The sequence below is a fragment of the Nannobrachium achirus genome (genome assembly GCF_963921795.1).
Source record: "Nannobrachium achirus genome assembly, chromosome: 7".
NCBI lineage: Eukaryota > Metazoa > Chordata > Actinopteri > Myctophiformes > Myctophidae > Nannobrachium > Nannobrachium achirus.
In genome coordinates this window covers 29650366-29671264 of record NC_137816.1, presented here as the reverse complement: position 1 = coordinate 29671264, position 20899 = coordinate 29650366, and the positions used below count along the sequence as shown (strand labels likewise).

At 54.2% G+C, this 20899-nt stretch overlaps 1 protein-coding gene across 1 annotated transcript; it reads right to left on the bottom strand.

Moving 5' to 3' along the window:
• Positions 1–18423: 18423 nt before the first annotated feature.
• LOC308288693 (kelch domain-containing protein 3-like) lies at positions 18424–19560 on the bottom strand (the record flags this gene model as incomplete). The annotated part of the gene is made up of 1 exon (XM_080730163.1): positions 18424–19560. One exon carries the CDS (start codon positions 19558–19560, stop codon positions 18424–18426), a length of 1137 nt encoding a protein of 378 aa, XP_080586289.1.
• Positions 19561–20899: the final 1339 nt, after the last annotated feature.

Below are 20899 nucleotides of genomic sequence, written 5' to 3'. Positions count from 1 at the left end.
TAGTACGGGTTGTCGTCCAGCTCCCACCGCAAGTACAGGTCTGGGTTGGTCCCGTTTCGCTCGAAAGTGACTATTTTGAGAGCGTCCCGCCACTGGTCGAACGCTCTCTGCACGACGTCGGGGGACAGGAACGGCTCGGCGTCGGGGTGTATGTCGTACGTGTAGTCGGTGTACGGCCAAGAGCCGTGCTTTGAAACGAGCCGGGACAGCGCGCCGCGGTACGTGTACATCGGCGCGCTGCCCAGGTTGTAATACGTGCGCTTGACGGCGTTGCCCGAGGCCGTCAGTGTGAGAAACGTGTCAGTTTCCGGCAGGTTGCAGAACCTGGGTTGTTTCATGGCCCGTTTTGTGGCCTCGTCTACGCGGCCCGTCACGCGCAAGTCGTTCAGGGCCTGATAGTTCATCAGGGCACCCCTGCTCAGTTCCTGCGGCGTGTGTCGCGAGACTATCCATTCGAACAATTCGTCGTCGGTCTTCACTTTATCGAAAGACACGCGTTTGGCGTGACGCGCCCGTCTCCGGCGCCGTACCAATTCGGTCGGGCTGCTGTGCCATTTGGACTCTTCCGTGGGGCCCGTGTAAAGGTACCCCAGTCCGGTGAGCGTGTCGATTACGTCTTGGTCAAGGTCTGGGTCTGTGTCCGCGTCCGGGTTCGCGTGTGAGGACTCGGCGTCTTTGCACCCGTACTGAGCACAAATGTATCTGTAAGGGGTCTCCAGTGCGTGACCGTGGGTTAACAGCACGGCCGAAATGATTAAAATCAACAGCATATTAATTCGTTCATGGGTCGAATCAGGTTAAATCCGACCGTAAAACATTAATAAAAATGTTTCATGTTGTATTACATGGGCCCCCCCGCAGTGCGAGGCCTGTGGGAGGACCAGGCCTAACTGGTGATGTCGACCTCGCACAGGCGTCGCCACCGCGGGACTCCCGGGCCCGCGGCCCCCCCGCAGTGCGAGGCCTGTGGGAGGACCAGGCCTAACTGGTGATGTCGACCTCGCACAGGCGTCGCCACCGCGGGACTCTCGGGCCCGCGGGCTCCACAGTGTGAGGCTGATGGTAGGCTGAGATCACCAAAAACTGGTGATCTCAGCCTCACATAAGCTTTGCACTGCACACACTCGCGGGCCCGGGAGTCCAGCAGTGCAAAGCGTATGGGACGCTGAGATCACATTTTTTTGTAGATACCCCCACATCCAAAGTAAAGAGAAAGAAAAAAAATTACTCTAGCTAAACAAAATACTGTATTCTACATGGTTCACTTTCTGCAGTTATGTGTTACATGTAACAGTGGGAAGAAAATAAAAGGACACGAATGAGCTTGTTCTTGTGGCATTTTTATTTTTACTTTCACTTCCAAAATGTTGACAGAAAGGTTGTTTTCAATTGTGACTTACACATCAAACTAGCAACACATTAAAATGTAAAACTATCCTTGAAATTTTGCTGGAACACGTCTCTGACGTTGTGATTGTTTTGGAACACGGGAGGAGACATCAAGTTCTGTATCAGAATCTTCATCCGAAATGGGAGCCTGCCACAATTCAGGTAACTGGCCAGTGTGAAATCTCTTGTTTCTTGCAAGGCCTGACTTGGAATCCAAGATTTTTCCACAAACATGACAGAGGTTGCGTTTCATAGTGGACCGGACATTGTCCAATATATCCTTATAATCTGCATCTAGGAGAAAGAAAAACATTAGAAGAATTTGATATTGAATGATCAATAATGAAATGTTGACCTGAAATCAGAAAATGCAACTTACCTCTGGGATCTCCTTCCTTTTTGTCATTGAACAACTCTGTCTGGTTATCCTCCATGGTAATATCTGTATGACCCTCTTCCACTGTGCTATTTAGATTATTCTGTTGAGGGCCAGCCTGAAGCGTGGTGGACCTCACTGCTGTATCCTGTATCTCTGGTGTATGTCAGTTAAATCTTCCCAGTTGACTGAAGTTTCGTTTCATCCACATGTCAAGGCTTCATGTGATATGGCAGTGGAGGAGTCTGGTTTAGGCAATATGCCTGCACAAGAGTTTTGGTCTTGCCTCCCATAGCAGAGCAGAGGGGAGGACGCACCGTTTGGCCACTCGGGAGACGCCTGTGCGAGGTCGACATCACCAGTTAGGCCTGGTCCTCCCAAAGGCCTCGCATAAGCTTTGCACTGCACACACTCGCGGGCCCGGGAGTCCGGCAGTGCAAAGCTTGTGGTCGGGCCACTGGTAAACCAACACTTTGTAAGTATTCACCCAGCTGCTGGACGGTGTCGTGGTGCATGCTCAGGCTGCCATAGCCACGACCATGGCCGACGAGGTGATAGAGTTCATGAGCAACGAAAGCAACCTGACCGAAGGCGGGTTGGAGCCCGACGACTACATTCTGATAAGCAGTCAGTACGTGTGTGACGCTGCCGCTTACGTGGGACTCACGTGGGGCGATCTGCATCAGATGATGACCTGTACGGGTCTCTGCGACCGTGTGGATCACAAGCCGGAGCCGGACTCCGAAGAGGAGAGACTCCTGGAATCGAGAGTCAAAGTCGCGAGTGCAGGTCACGGGTCCGGCGCTTGTCTACAAGAGAAACCCCCGGCACCGAGAGTCGATGGGGAGAGCATGGATTGCGACAATCATTCGGACTTACCCGAGAGCATGGATTGCGACAATACGTCACAGACACACCAAACCACCACATCGCAGTAGCCCAGTAACATTTCACGGCGAGGTTGTTACACCTACTACCAAGAGAACCCAAAAAGATATTGTTCTGTGAAAAAAAGATTTGTTTCATGTTAGTTTTATCACTTAAATGCACACAACACATGAAACATCTCACAGTGAATAAAGAAAGTTTATTTTTCAAATGTACATGTGCCCCACTGTCTCTTTTGTCTTCCGTTTGCAGCAGTCTTGTAAATTTTTGAAAGATTCCGCACGTTCAACTGTTGCTTCTTGGTGTGCGTGGTCAGCGATTTAAAGAACTTCCTGCAGTCTTTACAGTGATATTTCACGGCCTTGTCCCCGCGCTGGCCGAGATAGGTCTCCGCCGAGACCATCCACTTTTCCAACACTTCCTCGGTGCACTCGCTCGGGGGCACGCACAGTAGTTTCGTGCACATGAGAGCGTTGTCTTGCAGCATGCTCAGGGGGGACGGGGTGGCCGGGAAACTGTGTGGGTTTTTCACGTGGCAGAGCAGGGTCTGAAAGTACAGGCACTGCGCCAGTTCCATCAGTCGCGGGTCCGTGCTGGACGACGATCCCCTCAGTTGGATCCCGCGAGCGTCGGGTTTTACGGCCAGCGGCTCGGCCAGAGGCGCGGGGATGCAGCCGATCACCCGCGTTTCGGACATGGGCCGCATGTCCGCGATTTTTTCGTTCACCAGAGCGTCCAGGAGAGATCTGATCTTTCTCACGTAGCACATGTTTTTGACGTCAAACCCGGTCCTGCGCAGCACTCGCCGTATGTGCTTCCGCTCGTTCTCGGGCAACGCGAAGGCTCCCAGGTCGGTCCTTATGTCGTAGCGCTGTTCCATGGGCGGCAGCATTATTTCCGGCGGGCAGGTCCTCATGACCGACACGAGGCACGTCTTGCCGTCGTCGCGAGCGGCGGTCACGGCTTTGACGGTCTCCCGCAGCCTGCTCACAATCTCGCCAGACAGCTCCTCCACGTCGGTGCCCGCGGGCAGGAACGACGTCTGCGGCAAGACGCTGTTGATCACCACGTGGGTCAGAAACTTTCCCTTGGTGGTGTTGACCATTATCCTGTCGTAACGGTCGGCCATCTCGTACAGAGACATCACGTACTTTATGTGAAAGTTGTGCAGCGACTGGTCCGCGGGATCGGTGACGACGGGCCAGTTGCTGGCCTTGCACTCTTTTGCAAACTTGTCCAGGGCGAACTGCTTGCTTCCGCACAGCAGGCTCCCGCCGACGAGCGTGTCGCACATGAGCTTGGCGTGCGTCTCTATGGGAAACCGGCCGAGCATGGCCACCGCCGGGTCCTGCCTGTGGAAGCCCGGCACCTTGGTGTAGATGGACATGTTCTTGTTTTTGAAGATCTTGGGCAGATGTGTTTTCACTATGGTCACGTAGGGCACCTTGAGGGCCACGCCGTCGTACACCCCCCTGGCCTCAAACCTCTTCAGCGTGTCTTTGTGAAACCGTTCGTGGCTCTCCACTTTGGGCAGGTGTCGCCAGTCAAATATCCCGGCCGCGTATTTGAGCGTGAGCAGGGTGGCCACGTGCCGGTACACGGCGTTGCGTCTCAGGCAGTCCTCCCTGTCGTACATGTGACTGAAACACACCCCGTGCTTGTACAAGACCCGGACCGGGGACACGCCGCCGCGCTCGAAAGTCACGGTGACTCCCACAAAGTCTCGGACCCGCGACTTCTCCACGGTCCGTATGCCGGCCGCGACGACGGCCGGCGGGTCCGTGCGGCTGAGCAGCAGCACGGCGTCGCCCGGTTCGAGCTCCGGCCAGGGCCTACTCAGGAACATCGCGGTGTTCTTCTTGTCGACCGCCACGGCGTGGCCCTTGACGATCACGTCCACGAAGAGGTTTGTCACCAGCAGGGTGCCGGCGTTCTTGTTGCTCTTGTATGCCGGGAGTCCTTTGGTCTTGGTCGAGGTCTTGATCACGTTGCCCTCGCCGTCCAGCTCGTGGACCAGCGCCACGTAGGTCTTTTTCGACACGTGACAGAACACGGACGAGGCCGTCTCGTACTCCAGCTCCGTCCTGTAGTCCTCGGCGAAGGTCTCGTTGATCCTGACTCTGCCGACCTCGGTCTCCACCGTGTACACCGTGGCGCCGTCCTCGTCCCTGTCCGACGGGTCGAGGGCCGCGGACGGGACGAGCTTCCCGTCGGACGCCACGTACACCATCCGTTTCAGGCAGTCCTCTATCATCTCCACACGGATGTCTCTCAGGAACCCTTTGATCTGCTTGTCCGCCAGCTTAAACTTTTTGACAATGAACTCCACCATCTCTTCAAAACTGGCGCCGCGAAAGTCATCCGTGGTCTCCGACACGAACATTGTGCTGTCAGTGTCGCCGTATATCTGGACGCACCTGCCTTCCCGTCTGGCGTTCATGATCTTGTTCACGAATCCGATGAGCCGCCTGCCGTGGCCCGCTATCAGGGGCCCGCAGGGCCAGTCAGCCGTCCCGTAGTACGAGTTGGCCTGCAGCTTCATCTGCTGCTCCTGCTCAGAGTAGTACGCCCTGGACGCCTCGGTCTCGGCCGTGGCCTTCAGCCGCTTGTACTCCTGCCTGTGTTCCAGGAACAGGTCGACGCAGGCTGGCAGCATGGCCCTGTACCTCCTGATGGACCGCTTCTCCTCGGACAGTTTGCCGATCAAAGTCAGGCAGGGGAAGTTTTCGCTCTTGGGGACGTTGTGGAACGGATCGCTCCCCTTCCACTGCCAGTCGTAGCCCAGCCACCCCGCGGCCGTCGGCTGCGGGGAGCCGAGTAGCTCGATGGCTTCGGGAGACAAGTTTAGGTCCCCCATCAGCGACGGGTACATGGATTTGTAGTCCAGCCACCCCGCGACCGTCGGCTGCGGGGAGCCGAGTAGCTCGATGGTTTCGGGAGACACGTTCAGGTCCCCCATCAGCGACGGGTACATGGATTTGTAGTCCAGACATATCTCCAGCCCCAGCTGCCCCGTGGCGTAGTGCAGTCCTTTCAGCGGGTCCGCCACCACGCCGCCCTTCCAGTTCCAGCCCGAGTCAAAGTTCTTGGCGGGCGCGAGCCGATCCGCGACGGCCATGAGTCGGTCCTGCCTCACCTTCAGCGAAGGCAATCTCACCGAGTGTATGCTCTGGACGAACCCCTGAAAGTTCTCTAGCCTGCCGTGCGAAAGACAGTCGATGTTGTACGACGCCAGGCACTTGTACACAAGGTCCCGCAGGCAGGGTATGGTCTTGGCCAGCCTGACGCACAGTATGGCGTCGACCAAGTTGTAGACCAGCACTTTGAACAGGTCCTTCTTCCCCGAGCGCATCATGCTGTCGAGCTGTTCGTACGGTACTGTGGAAGAAGAAGACAAAAAAGAAAAAAAAGTAAGAACATTCATGTAAACTCATATCATGTACAAAGTGGTATTTCATTACTGTTTGGCACATTACCGTCTTGGATCTTGTGCAGCTTCTTGTCGTTTTTCGGGGGCAGCTTTCTTTCTTTTCTGTAGGCGCTCACTTCGCCCGCCACCACGGTGTCCAGCTTCAGGTTGGCGTACTTGTACTTCTTGTCTCTCGTGTAACACATGCAGTACAGGTCTATGATGGCGGTGCCGAAACCCTTCACTTTGAAATGTCCTATCTTCCTCTTCTTCTTGTTGAACCGACATATGATGGTCTTGCACTCTTCCGCGGCGGCACCGTGAGTCCCGACCGCCGGACCCGTGACTCGCTGGTCCGGCTCCTTGCCGTCGTCCTCGTCGTCCGGCTCCTCGCCGTCGTCCTCGTCGTCCGGCTCCTCGCCGTCGTCCTCGTCGTCCCCCGCGTTCGGCTCGTCCATCTCCATCACGCATCTGTTGGAGCGGGCCAGGGTGAGTTTGGTCTCCAAGTTCCTCTGGTCTGCATATGTGAAGTGATTGCGCAGGACGGTCTTGAGCGACGCTATCACTGTATCGTACATCTCTAACAGCCTGATGGTTTCAAACTGCAGGGTGTACTTTATCTTGGGGGCCTGCGGCGTCGACATGTTATGCTTGAGCATGAAAGTGTCCCAGTGGTGTTTTAAGTCGAACCTGGCTTTGTTGGCGGAACCGTGAGTGACGCAGCAGCCCCGCTCCCCGGCAAAGGCGTAAAACTTCACCCTCTGCTCTATGACTCTGATGTCGAAGTTTGCGTTGTAGACGTAGACTATCTCGGCCTTGGATTTCAGCAGCACTCCCATCATCTTCAGCAGCAGGTCCAGCTCGTTTTTCGCAGGAACGATCTGTATCCTCTTCCCGGCCCCGCCAACGTCGGACGGGTCCACGCCGACGTCGTCGCACACCGACGGGTCCACCTCGTAATCGTGGTTGGTTTTCAGCTTGTTGTAAACCACTATCAGTTTTTTCCTCCTCTCGGGCGACTTGGGCTCGTGCTGGTTGGTGAGCACGAGCGACACGGACGTGATCTCGTGCAGCAGCCCGCTGGTGTCTCGCTGCTTGGGTTTGATGGTCCTGTTGCAGCCCACCCGTTTCATCACGTCATTGAGCACGGCCAACTTAGCCGTTTGGTCGGCTATCTTGAACTCGGTGACGTAGGGGAACTGCGTCTCCTCAAAGGGCTTGCACATCAGACTCGTGTCTCTGAACTTTTGATCGAACACGGTCTCTATGTCCAAAGCGCACGTCACCCAAGCCCGTTTCACGAGCTCGGGAGCGCCGACGGTGAAGCGGTCCTGTGCCTTCTGGCAGTAGACGAAGTTCGAGGGGATCCAGCACTTCGCCTTCCTGTCGGGCACCTTGGGAATGAAGTACACTTTGCCGAACATCAGGTTGTTCACCAAGGCCGGCGTGTTGCCGTCCCACGACACGTATCGATATCTGTCGTACCAGAGCTCGAACTCGCCAAAGTGGAACCCCTTCTCTCGGGCGCCGTACAGAAACTGGATCGCCTGGCTGGGGTCGCTGAAGGCGATCACTGTGACGGGGACCTCACGTCTCAGCTCGTCGACAAAAACGGTCATGTCTGCGACGTGCAGCACCGAGCCTCGGAGCCATCGCAGGAGGGAGGCGAGCCGCTTGTCGGAGTCGGGATCGGGGGTTTTGATAAAGCCCGCGAAACACGCCAGCCCTTCGACCCTGATGGTAAACGTGGTCCCGGAGCCGAAGTCGTAACAACGGCAGTACAGGCTATTTTCTTGGTCGGAGTATATCACCGACTTTACGAGAACCTCGTCGAACCGGTCCCTCTGCGGTTCAGAGTCCTGGATCTCCGGCAGTATGGACTTGAAAGCTTGGCTGATTTGTGAGTTGGGATCCATTAATACGTGGCCACAAGGCTATAGAAGAAGATCTGTTTGAAAACGCTTGTCTGGCTCGTGCGAAATGGAGCATGGGCTACAAAACTGAGTTTTGTGACATCACGTGAGGGCGGAGAGACAAGTGATTAAAGGTTATCACCTTTTTGTGTTTGGGGTTTTGAGTCGATGATGGATACGGACACACTGGAACCAAGCAGGGACGACTACACGTTGTTTCCCACCCACATAACCCTGCCGAAAAACAAATGGAGTTTTCAAATAATATTAGAAAAAAGCAAATTTTACAACAGTGTCGACAACACCCTGTCCTTTGCCAACCTAAAAAAGAACCACACGCACAACGCCACGCTCTTTCTGTTTTTATACTACCTCACGTTCTGTTTTAACGGCATGGTGTATCAGATCACACTCGAGTCCAAGCTGAGCTTGTCCGTGATGGCTAGGTCGTTGCCCGTCAGGGACGGCGCGGCCAAGTACTACGTGTTCGTATTTGTGTTGCCGTGGCCCACGGAGAACCTATTCGTGAAGACAAACGACAACTGGCTGGCGAGAGAGTGTGAGTCCGAGGACGTGAGTTCCGACGACGCGGGTTTTGACGACGTGCTCGGAGACGAGGGATTAGACGTGACCGGGGCCCCGCAGCCCCTAAAGACTCACGTGTACAGGGCTTTTATGAGACTGCTGAGTTACAAGCTGAACGTGGTGTCGTACGCGTACCTCTACGTCAAGAGGTACGACATAAAGAAACAGCTCGACGAAATCTTCGAAGCGCTGAACCCCCAGCAGGACTGCGTTGCTCAGTGCATCACCAGGAAGCTGGTCACCAAACACGGCGGGCAGCTGTTTCACAACAGGAAGGTGGCTCACGATGGCCTGATAGGCAAGTTTTCGCTACGGTCTCTGTTGACGGCGCTGAGGAGGTACACCGGTAAACCTCTCGAGTCCACGGACCTGGACCCCGAGCACATATGGGGCCACGTGTCGGAACTCATGAAGGTCCACACGACGCAGACGTTCCGGGCCTACTGCGCTGAGATAACGAAACCGGTGGAGAGGCAGCTTGTGTCTTTTTTCGAGGCGTTTAACAGCCAGGAGACAGAGAGCGTCGAGACCAAGGGCATGATCGTTTTCCTGTACAGCTGGGGGGACATCATGACGGAGTTGGACCTCCTCAAGTGTTTCAGCGTGTACCTGCACCGGTGCTACGCCGTGCCGTCTCAGTCGGTCGACCTGCTGACGTACACGTGCGACGCCTGTCCCGGCAAGCAAATGTGCATACACAAGTATGCCAAGTTCTACGCAAACTACAGCGGGTCGATCAACGCTCTCGTTGCCGGCAACACGGACCAGTTCACGGTGCTCTACCCGCACATGCACACCATGCACACGGTGATCAAGGAGGCTCTGAAGGACAAGCACGCCATGTTGCCCAAGGACACTAGATCCACGTACGTGAGGTGGATGTTCTACTCGCTCATGAACTGCTACTTTCAGAGCACGCCCAACGTCACGGCGATATACACGACCATGTCGAACTTCATCCGAAAGCGAAAACGGTCTCTGGTCGGGTCCTTCATCGCGGACGACGGGTCAAACGAGCTGTGGATGGGCTCCGTCAACTCGAAAAGTAGCTGGGAGCACCCGGCCAAAGTGTACGACAGGGCCATCGTCAAGAAGCTGTTCGGCACGTTCAAGATCACCAGGCTCTATCAGGCGTACGTCTCGCTCTCGTACATCATCTCCAACTCGGCGCCGAGACAGCACACGCAAAAGTTTATGATTGTCAACTCCACGGGCCCCGCCGAAGGCAAGACGTTTGTGAACGACGTGCTGAGGGCGCTGTTCGCGACTATCTCGGAATGCCTGGAAGACCTGGGCTCTTTCACGCCCAGAGCCTTCGTGTACAACAGGAAGATCAGGACCTGCTCGGTCCTCACCTTCGAAGACGTGGCCAACGCTCCGGAAAAGCTGCAGAACTGCTCCACGGAAACCAGCCAGGCGGCCAACCAGTTTAAGCAGATACTCGATTCAGGCGTGCTGTACACCGACTCCACCGTCACCAACAAGACCAAAACGGCCATGACCCACGAAACCGTGAGAGTGTGCTCCGTGCAGAACGCCGGCTTCATCTGGAGCACAAACACACTCGAGCTCATGTCCAAAGCCTGGCGTGACAGGTGTCTGATCCTGGGCTCGGAGTACGGGCCCCCCATAAGGCGATCCATGTCCGGCTCTACGATTAAGCACAAAGTGACGGGCAAGAAGCTGAACGTCCTCTGCGAGACCATGCTGTACAGACAGAACCTGGCCCAGACCGCGGTCGTGATGTGCGACTCGCAGTGCCTGCACATGACCGAGAAGCACATGAACGTGGTGGAGACCATCGTGTCGGCGTTCGGCAAGCGGTTCCCCGTCCTGGTCACTTCTGACAGACCGGCGAACCGCAATGCCGTGAAACTGGACTACCTGATCTTTATGGAGGGCATGAAGCAGGCGTGCAACATCGCCTTCAACCTGTGGATACCGCCGTGGACCGACCTGCCGTCCACCTCGGGGGTGTCCGACTGTCGGACGTACATGACGCTGCTCAACGCTGCGAGGTTCCGGGCCCTGAGCCTTGCGTCGTTGGACCATCTGACCATAGACATTTTGGTCTTCCACAGGCTCATGTACCCGACCGTGCTGATCGACCACGCTCCCAAGGTTCTGGGGATTGACGTGGCGAGTAAGGTTCTGAGGGCCGTGGCGAACATCATCAGGTCGGCGGTCACGGCTTCCGAGACGCAGGTGCCCACGATGGCCCACAGTCGCGGAGCCATGGTGTTCACCAACCTTGCGGAATGCAACCTGCCCAACGTGATGAACATGCCCTGGCTGAAGGACGAGTCCGCAAAGGAGCTGATGAAAAACGTAACCAAGTGCTTTGTGACCAAGAGGAGCGACAGGCTAGAGAAATACGGACAATACAAGGAAAAGATGGTCATCCCGACGGACAACGTGTACGACACCTACATGACCGTGTTTCCCGACGTGGGAGCGTCTCTCTGGCGCAAACTCAAAGCGGCCGCTCTGAGAGTGTACAGACACGCCAGCGAGTTCCCGGAGCCAACGATCGTCGGGGAGTTCTGGGGCGCCCCGGACCCGCTGCGCGTCACAGAGGATTCGGACGCCGACGACGAGGCCGGAGAAGAAGAGCGGGGCTCGACGGAAGGCGTGACGAGACGGGGGACCGTTCGGTACATCCGCATGTGCGTGAACGATCTGTCGGAGGAGGAGCAGTTTCTGCTCACTTGCTTGGCGGAACTCCCCGGAAAGTGCAGGATGCAGGAGCTGGAGATCAACAGCGTGAGGGGCTCGGCGAAGATGTTGATCGAAACGTGCTACGGGGCCCTCCTGCTGCAGAGCAGTCTCGAGGGCGTCGTGGCTTTCAAAAGGGATTTCTACTGCGTGGACAGCGTAGTCGAGGCGTACGGCTGGTGCGGCGGGAGCAGGAAGCGGTGGAGCAACGGCTCGATAAAACAGAGCATACCAAGCAGCGTGCTCAACGCGAAGAAGCTGAAGCTGCTGACGGAGAAGATGCCGTATATAGAATCGGCGTCTTTTCACAAACCGCGTTGGCTGGCGTACACCCTGCAGCATTATGTGGGGCCGTGTGTGAAAAACGCCGCCAGCTTTTGCAAAACCCTGACGGTGTTCGACGGGGACACCCTGAAGCTCAAGCCGCTGTGCGAAACCAACACGAGATCTTTCGCCGTGCCTAAGAACTGGGAGTACGACGCGGCGTTCCGCGTGCTCGACCAGAGGACTAACAACAAGTGCTCCAAAGAGGTCAGGACGCGGGTGTATTCGTGCATGCTGTTTAGGCCGAGGTCTTGGACAGAGATAAAACTCTTTATCGAATGTTTTACAAGCACTCGCATGATCATGGAAAAACATTACGGCGTAGACCCTCGGACCCTCAGCTAAAGACGAAGGACGATACGCCGCATACTCTTCTCGAGTGTGTTGTGTTGTGTTTCTTGTACAGAGTGTAACCAAAGTAGATTTTGTCATGTTGTAAAATGTGATAACAAATAAAGTGATTCTGAATTATGATTATGTGGTTGACTGTGTGGTTTTTGACTGTTTGCAATGTCTGTGGTCTGAGGTGCTCGTGAGTGGTGTGTGGTAATGAGGAGCCGGTACACCGTGTATAGTCTTTATCTTTTTGAAACACACAGAAGAAAGAAAATAGAAAACGGAAAACAGAAAGGCTTTCGACTTTGAGACTCACAGAGTCGGGGGTTTGTACATAGTAATGGTAATGAGAAGCCGGTACATTGTATATTTTTCTATCTTTTTAAAACACACGATTTTTTCGTTACATTGTAAAACTTGGTTTCTTCGCAGATCATCAGCACGTCGTTGCTCAAACGATCCAACAACGTGATCCTGAGGAACCGGTAGTCTTCGGCAAGAGGAAGCAGTTTCTCTCGGATGGCGCGTGCGACCTGTCCGGTGACGTGCGCAGTGTCAGTGATCCAAACCGTGTCCGCGGTTGTGCTGAACTCTGTCGGCGTGGGCTTGCAGCCCACGCACACCAGTGTCGGACGGTTGCACTCGCCGCACAACGCCGGGCGGCTCTGCGTCTCCCGCGCCGTTTCTTTGTCCGTTTTGACGGACCGGCGCGTCCGTTTCTTGCGCGGGCTCACGGCATCCATGGCGACTTCCATCTTTACCCTGTACGCGTTAAAGGTGTGGCTCGGATGAGGCACGACCATGACGCAGACAAGCCTGCCGCGGAAAGCTTCGGCCAGCACGGCCGACATCAGCCGGTCCGCCATCTCCCCTTTCGCGGCCGGGCCGACGTCCGCGTTGTCAAAGTCGACCACGGTGTCGTACGCCACGGTGACAGCGCAGGGGTCTAGCCTGCCGGCGACAGAATTGTACAGCCTGTGGTCTATGGTCACCGCGAGGTTCTGTCCCGTGCAGAGGTCGCATCTCACTTTCAACAGAGGGTCCAGGCTGGATGGCCGCGACCCGCGTCGGCAGTAAAAGTTGGTACACAGGTGGATGAGACTTCTCCCGTCCGGACGTCTTCCCATTTTCAATTGTTGGTAAGCGTCGAGGAAAGCCCTGGCTTCATCGTACATCTTGCACGCGCCTGTTTCCCAAGATTTCACCCCTGTCAGCAGTCCGCGGGGTTTTTAAAAAAAACCTGTGAAGTGCATTTCTTTAGCTCCACCCATCGAAATTCATTTAAGTATCGGGCGATGCAGCGAGGGTGGACACATTTCAAAAAACAGGACTCTGACTATGGAGACCGTTACCGCCGCCCCAGCCGACTCGCAGACCCTTGACCCCGTTCCCGAGAGCGGTCTTATCCAAGCTGGCGCCGCCGCAGACGAGTACAAGGGCACCGAAGGGCCGGAAGCCGAGTCCGAGGTCTTCGCTTCCGAAGACCTCGCGTTCCGGGCGGCATGCTGTGAGTCCCAGTACCGGCCCCTGCCCAACACGGCAGCGCAGCAGGACGGGGTTGACGAGAACCAGGTCTCTTCGGACGAGACCAACCGCTCACCGTCCCCTTTCATCACGAAACTGATGAAACAGCCAAAAACTCTCGGATTTCATTCAGCTTCACAGTTAGATAAAATCGCGGAAACTCCCAACAACAGTGACGGCGACAGCTACATGGACTTCGGCGAGGGCGACAGCGACATGGACTTCGGCGAGGCCGACATCGAAGCGGAATCGCAAGAGGAATCGCTAGCTAGGAGGTTAACCTCCTCCTCTCCTCCTCTATACGTCTTTCCTCTCCTCTCCCGCTCTCCCAGGTTTCTGCCATCTGTTCCTGCCAGAGGACAAGTTCCCCAAGGGGTCCGCGAGGTCCCCGAGACCGAAAGCGACGCGGACCAAGCCGACGCGGGAGAGGACTCCCAAGAGCCGGACGCGGGAGAGGACTCCCAAGAGCCGGACGCTGGAGAGGACTCCCAAGAGCCGGACGCTGGAGAGGACTCCCAAGAGCCGGACGCGGGAGAGGACTCCCAAGAGCCGGACGCTGGAGAGGACTCCCAAGAGCCGGACGCTGGAGAGGACTCCCAAGAACCCTGCAACGGCACACAGCCTGAACATGCCGTGCGACAGGAAAGCCCTGTGGCGCTCTCTCAGAAGAAAAGGACAAAAATGTCCATTCGGTGCACACCGCCCGAGAACACCAAGAGAGCATCAAAAGCTGCAAGGACTAAAGGCACGAAGGCTAAGGACACGAAGGCTAAGGGCATACCACGAAAGAGTGCTCGGGTCACACGTTGTATGAATGTGTAACTCAAATAAAAATGTATATAGCAATAATAGATCCCGTTATTGAATCTGTTGGTTCTTGACTTAAACTGATGTGTGCACTTGAAAAAGCATTTTATTTATATCAAAACTTGATTTCATTCATAGTCCACAATGAGTTCCATGTCTTAATGGCACATCTTCATATGACAATATCAGTGTCTAGGTGGATCTTGTATCCCTGATCTTCTTTGGGAGTTCAGACTGCTCTAGACCGTGTTGAACAACTGCTAGTTTGCATAAAGTAAGCAGACTAGGATTAAAGTCTAAGATGTACAAGCCAAGTTCATCTGCGGCAAAGAAACGATCTCCCACCACGTGCGAGCCATGTGCGAGCTTAAAATCATCATCCAAACATGGGCCCTCCATCCCCTTTGGAGAAACCTTTTTACAGGAGAAGGTATTTGGATTGAATTTCCAGTTGCCACCGAAGCGCTGTCCAGCACGACATGGTGCCGGAAACACAGTGGTTGTGATAAGCCCGTGTTGCAGGATGAGACTATTTTTAATAATACAAATATTAGAAAGAAATAACAAGACCTTGAAAATAATAATAATAATAATAATAAAACTTTATTTGTATGACATGAAATGCAGCTCAAAGTGCTTTACAGAGCATAAAATGAAGCACATGTGCTTAACAGAGAAAAAGTAAAATAGAAATAAAAAATACATAAAAAAGAGATAAGTAAAATGATTACAATAAAGCAAGAAAAAATAAAAGCATAGAACATTGAAGAACAATTTCAGAGCCCTGTAGAACAACGCATAACAAATTATTGTATGTCCACAAGAATATTTAACCGTTGTATTTTATGGAATAAACGACAAAACATCTTCTGTTTTTCGCACCCAAATATTCCCATAACATTTTGTATAAAATAATAAATCGTGCTGTGTGTCACAATACTTTTTGAGACATTCCCGGGCCCGGGAGTCCGGACCGCGGGCTTAATGGCAAATCTTCATATGACAATATCAGTCTGGGGAGGATCTTGTATCTCGTGTATATATATGTCTGCCAAATCCTGCTTGATGTTATGTGGGAGTTCTGACTGATCTAAAACATGTTTAATAACTACTAGCAGACCAGACTGCCAAATCCTGCTTGATGTTATGTGGGAGTTCTGACTGATCTAAAACATGTTTAATAACTACTAGCTTGCATAAAGTCACCAGACTAGGATTTAAGTCTAAGATATACAAGGCAAATGGTGTTGTGGGTTCATATGTGGCGAAGACGCGATCTCCCACCACGTACGAGCACATCCCATAGAAATGAGTATGATTATATGGGCCCTCTATCCCCTTTGGCTCAACATTTTTCCATGAGTTGGTATTTGGATTTAATTTCCACAGGTCGACGTGGTAAATTGGATCCATGGTCATATTCAGGTCCATGCCACCAAATATGTACAGCTCTCCATTGTAGGCAAAGGCTGAATGATGCACTCTTCCTTCCGGAATGGGATGTGCAGAAGTGCAACTTCTCCAGCAGTTGGTAATTGTGTCAAATACTCTCATGTCATTGATCCCCATCTCCCTCCTGTCCCTCCTTCCCCCAAATACAAATATTTTTGTCCCGATAATGGTGGCAGAGTGACCTTCTGTAGCCGGTGCAGTGCCTCTGGTGTTAAAGAACGACCAGACCATTGTGTCAGTGTTCAACATGTGGATCTCATTTGTGGTCTCACTTCTGTTTATGAGGTATCCTCCATGTATATACATGGCCTTCCCCAAGACACAGGCTGAGTGGTAGTGCCTCTCCTCTGGAACAGCTCCAGAGACTTCCGGAGTGAACCAACTGTGGGTGTTGACATCAAATGCATGAAGAACGTTAAAAGCCTCCTCCTGTAGGCCACCTTGTAGGCCACCCCAGAGGTAGATAGTATCTTCTATTAGCACAACCGTGAAGTCAGTTTGCCTGGGCGGAACCTGAGTGGGACATCCTCCTCCTTCTGCTGTCACTGGGAGCTTTTTCCACTGCGAAGTTAGTGTGTTGAAGGAATGCACAACAACAAGATCCTCTCCACTAATGGATCCTTGGAAGCAGTACAACTTGTGACCAACTGCCACAGAAGTTTTAAATGGTCTAAAAAAGGGTGTTCTCTCTCCCTGAAGCAATTTCCAGTACAACATTGTGCTGGAAACACAATGGTTGTAATAAGCCTTGTTTTGCAGGAGGAGACTTATTTTATCCTCTCTTATAGGACACGGTAAATACACACGCCCCATAGGCACATCCCTTTCCGAAAGGAAGATTGTATCATTCAGCCCGCACGCGTGGGAAATTCCCCCCGTGTTCTGCTATGGGAGGCTGAGCGTGGGAAAGTCCCCTCTACTGTGTGTGTGCTTGTGTGTGGGTCACGAGAAAATCGTGACCTCGGCATCGCATCCGCTTTGCACTGCCGGACGGACTCCCGGGGCCGGGAGTGCGCGCAGCGCACTGCCTATGCGGGGCCCGAGTTCACGAAAAAATCGTGAACTCGGCGTCCCCATCCGCTTTGCACCGCCGGACTCCCGGGGCCGGGAGTGCGCGCAGCGCACTGCCTATGCGGGGGCTGAGTTCACGAAAAAATCGTGAACTCGGCTCCCCATCCGCTTTGCACTGCCTGTGCACTGCCTATGCGGGGGCTGAGTTCACGAAAAAATCGTGAACTCGGCGTCCCCATCCGCTTTGCACCGCCGGACTCCCGGGGCCGGGAGTGCGCGCAGCGCACTGCCTATGCGGGGGCTGAGTTCACGAAAAAATCGTGAACTCGGCTCCCCATCCGCTTTGCACCGCCGGACTCGCGGCTCCGCGAGTGCGCGCAGCGCACTGCCTATGCGGGGCTGAGTTCACGAGAAAATCGTGAACTCGGCGCCCCATCCGCTTTGCACCGCCGGACTCCCGGGGCCGCGAGTGCGTGTGCGTTGGTGTCGGCACGTGCGTGCACGCGCGTAACAATGAAAATAAAAAACCATTACAGCCACAAATTTCACGACATTGGGGTTCAACTTTTTATTAACCAGTTCACAAACGGTGGGACACCAAACGACAACGGCCGTTCATGAGGTATATACCGGTATGCACCCAAATATTCCCATAACATTTTGTATAAAATAATAAATCGTGCTGTGTGTCACAATACTTTTTGAGCCATTCCCGGGCCCGGGAGTCCGGACCGCGGGCTTAAAGTGGCCAAAGTCCCGGGCCCGGGAGTCCCGCGGTGGCACGCCTGTGCGTGGCCGAGATCACCAGTTTTTGGTGATCTCAGCCTACCATCAGCCTCACACTGTGGAGCCCAATCACCAGTTAGGCCTCGTCCTCCCACAGGCCTCGCATTGCGGGGGGCCGCGGGCCCGGGAGTCCCGCGGTGGCACGCCTGTGCGTGGCCGAGATCCCCAGTTTATGGTGATCTCAGCTGATGACTCGCCGAGGATATTTTAAAAACTCGGAGCGATGTTGCCTTGAAACAAAAGGTTTAATAATAAAAAAGACACATGAGACACATTTTGACACGTTTTTTTTGTTTATTCCATACAATACAGCAATGAAACACACGGCAGTCGATATCGTCAATGTTAAAGGCAACGCCATACAGTCCAACGTCTTTCAAACAAGCTTCACTGGTCCTCCTCTCTGAGCCCCTTTCGGGTGACCGAAGAATGAGTTTGGAGTGTAGCGATAGCACTCTCTGTGTGGAAACGGCTCCTTCGCCTCTCCCCTTAACGTGAGCCTGTCGACGAGTACTGTGCTTTTAATTTTGTTGCTCGTGTGAACTTGTGCTGTGTACCAATGACCAATAAACTAAACGCCCCATGGTTCTCCACGATTGTACTACCACTACAACCACCACCGTCAAAACCAATTGCCCTTAAACACAGAACAGAATAATATGTTGAGAGAGGAAAACCACACAAGAAACAATAGTCGATGGATGAAATACATTGGGTTTTAATGACACAAGTTGGAAGCGTTACATTCATAGATTATAACATGTCTTAGTATAAGGGGGTTTCAGTCGTATTGGGTTTTAATAACACAAATGCCAAAAAAGTCACATTCATTAATTATATATACATTTGTAAGGTCTCTTTCCCTAGCACGCTTCTCGCATCCGGGGGAAGATGTGGAAAAGCAGGGTCTAGTGTGCTTGTGCCGCGTGCCAGTCTTTCGCGCTCTCGCTGTCCGCGGTCATGGCTGTCAGTTCCTCTCTGAGTTTGCGAGGAAGTTCCAGCTGCGTCAGGCCATGTCGAATAACCGCTACCTTGCACAAAGTCTTCAAACTGGGGCTTAAATCCAACACTGACAAGTCAAAGTAGAAAACGTCATCGTCGAGATGTCCTTCGGCGAAGACGATGACAATATCTCTCACCAGGAAACACCGCCACCCATAGCTCACATCTACACGGCATCCCCTTATCCCCTTGGGCGTAACTCTCTTCCAGGTGCAGGTCTCTGGGTTGAATTTCCACAGGGATTGTATCTTTTCCCCCCATTGGGGACCAACAAACGTGTACAGCTCTCCGCCGTAGGCAAAGGCCGAATTTTCCCAGAGCTGTTCCGGGGTACGGGCCACGTGCCTCCAGAGGTTGCTGGTTGTGTCAAACACGTTCAAGTCCTGACGTGAGAGTGCAAACACCTCTGTCCCCATGGTAGTGGTAGAGAGGTAACAGGTAGGTGGCCCAGGGCCTCTTGCATTAATCAAGGACCAGGTCATGGTGCTGGTGTTTAAAGTGTAGATGTCATTGATGTGACGGGAAGGCTGCCCAGGTGATTTGGTGTATCCTCCGTATAAATACATGACTTCCCCCACGGCACAGGCCGAGTGCCAGTACCTGCCTTCCGGAGTGTACCCGGACACGTTGGGTTTGCGCCATCCGTGGGTGTCCGTATCGAAGGCGTACAGATCGTCGAAACACTTCCACCTTGGCCATATCCCCTCTCGCATTATACCTCCCCAGATGTAGACGGTGTCTCCTATCAGTACGGCTGTGTGGTTGGAGCGGAGGGTGGGAATGTCAGCTGGACTCCCTCCCGTCCCTCCTCCTGCTGTGGCCGGAAGCAATGTCCAACTCAAGGACACCGTGTCGAAAACGCGTACCGAGAAAACACAAATTTCATCCTCTCCGAAATGTGTTCGGGGACGACGTCGCCCGCGTGGCCGAAGCCGTGGCTTCCTGTGCCAGCCAAAGCAGTACAACCGGTCTCCGACGGACACGCAAGCATACTCGTATGGCATTGCCTGCACGTCGCGCAGACTCGCTGTCCAGAGCGCCATTTGTATCACCGCGATGGATGTGACGAGCTTAAAAAAACTGACAGCTCGTAGCTAGTGGTAAATACGGTAGGTCTACTCTGCTGCTCCCCAGATGTAGACGGTGTCTCCTATCAGTACGGCTGTGTGGTTGGAGCGGAGGGTGGGAATGTCAGCTGGACTCCCTCCCGTCCCTCCTCCTGCTGTGGCCGGAAGCAATGTCCAACTCAAGGACACCGTGTTGAAAAGGGGTCCTTTGCACAAATGTCATCCTCTCCGAAATGTGTTCGGGGACGACGTCGCCCGCGTGGCCGAAGCCGTGGCTTCCTGTGCCGGCCAAAGCAGTACAACCGGTGTCCGACGGACACGCAAGCATACTCGTATGGCATTGCCTGCACGTCGCGCAGACTCGCTGTCCAGAGCGCCATTTGTATCACCGCGATGGATGTGACGAACTTAAAAAAACTGACAGCTCGTAGCTAGTGGTAAATACGGTAGGCGGATGGGGCGCCGAGTTCACGATTTCTTCGTGAACTCAGCCCCGCATAGGCAGTGCGCTGCGCGCACTCCCGGCTCCGGGAGTCCGGCGGTGCAAAGCGGATGGGGCGCCGAGTTCACGATTTTTTCGTGAACTCAGCCCCCGCATAGGCAGTGCACAGGCAGTGCAAAGCGGATGGGGAGCCGAGTTCACGATTTTTTCGTGAACTCAGCCCCCGCATAGGCAGTGCGCTGCGCGCACTCCCGGCCCCGGGAGTCCGGCGGTGCAAAGCGGATGGGGACGCCGAGTTCACGATTTTTTCGTGAACTCAGCCCCGCATAGGCAGTGCACAGGCAGTGCAAAGCGGATGGGGAGCCGAGTTCACGATTTTTTCGTGAACTCGGGCCCCCGCATAGGCAGTGCGCTGCGCGCACTCCCGGCCCCGGGAGTCCGGCGGTGCAAAGCGGATGGGGCGCCGAGTTCACGATTTTTTCGTGAACTCGGGCCCCGCATAGGCAGTGCGCTGCGGCGCACTCGCGGCCCCGGGAGTCCGTCCGGCAGTGCAAAGCGGATGCGATGCCGAGGTCACGATTTTCTCGTGACCCACACACACGCACACACAGAGTAGAGGGGACTTTCCCACGCTCAGCCTCCCATAGCAGAACACGGGGGGGAATTTCCCGCGCGCGCACACCCACACACACACACACACACACACACACACACACACACACACACACACACACACACACACGCACACACACACACACACACACACGCACGCACACACACACACACACACACACACACACACACACACGCACACACACACACACACACGCACACACACACACGGTAGGTCTACTCTGCTTTAACACTTGGGAC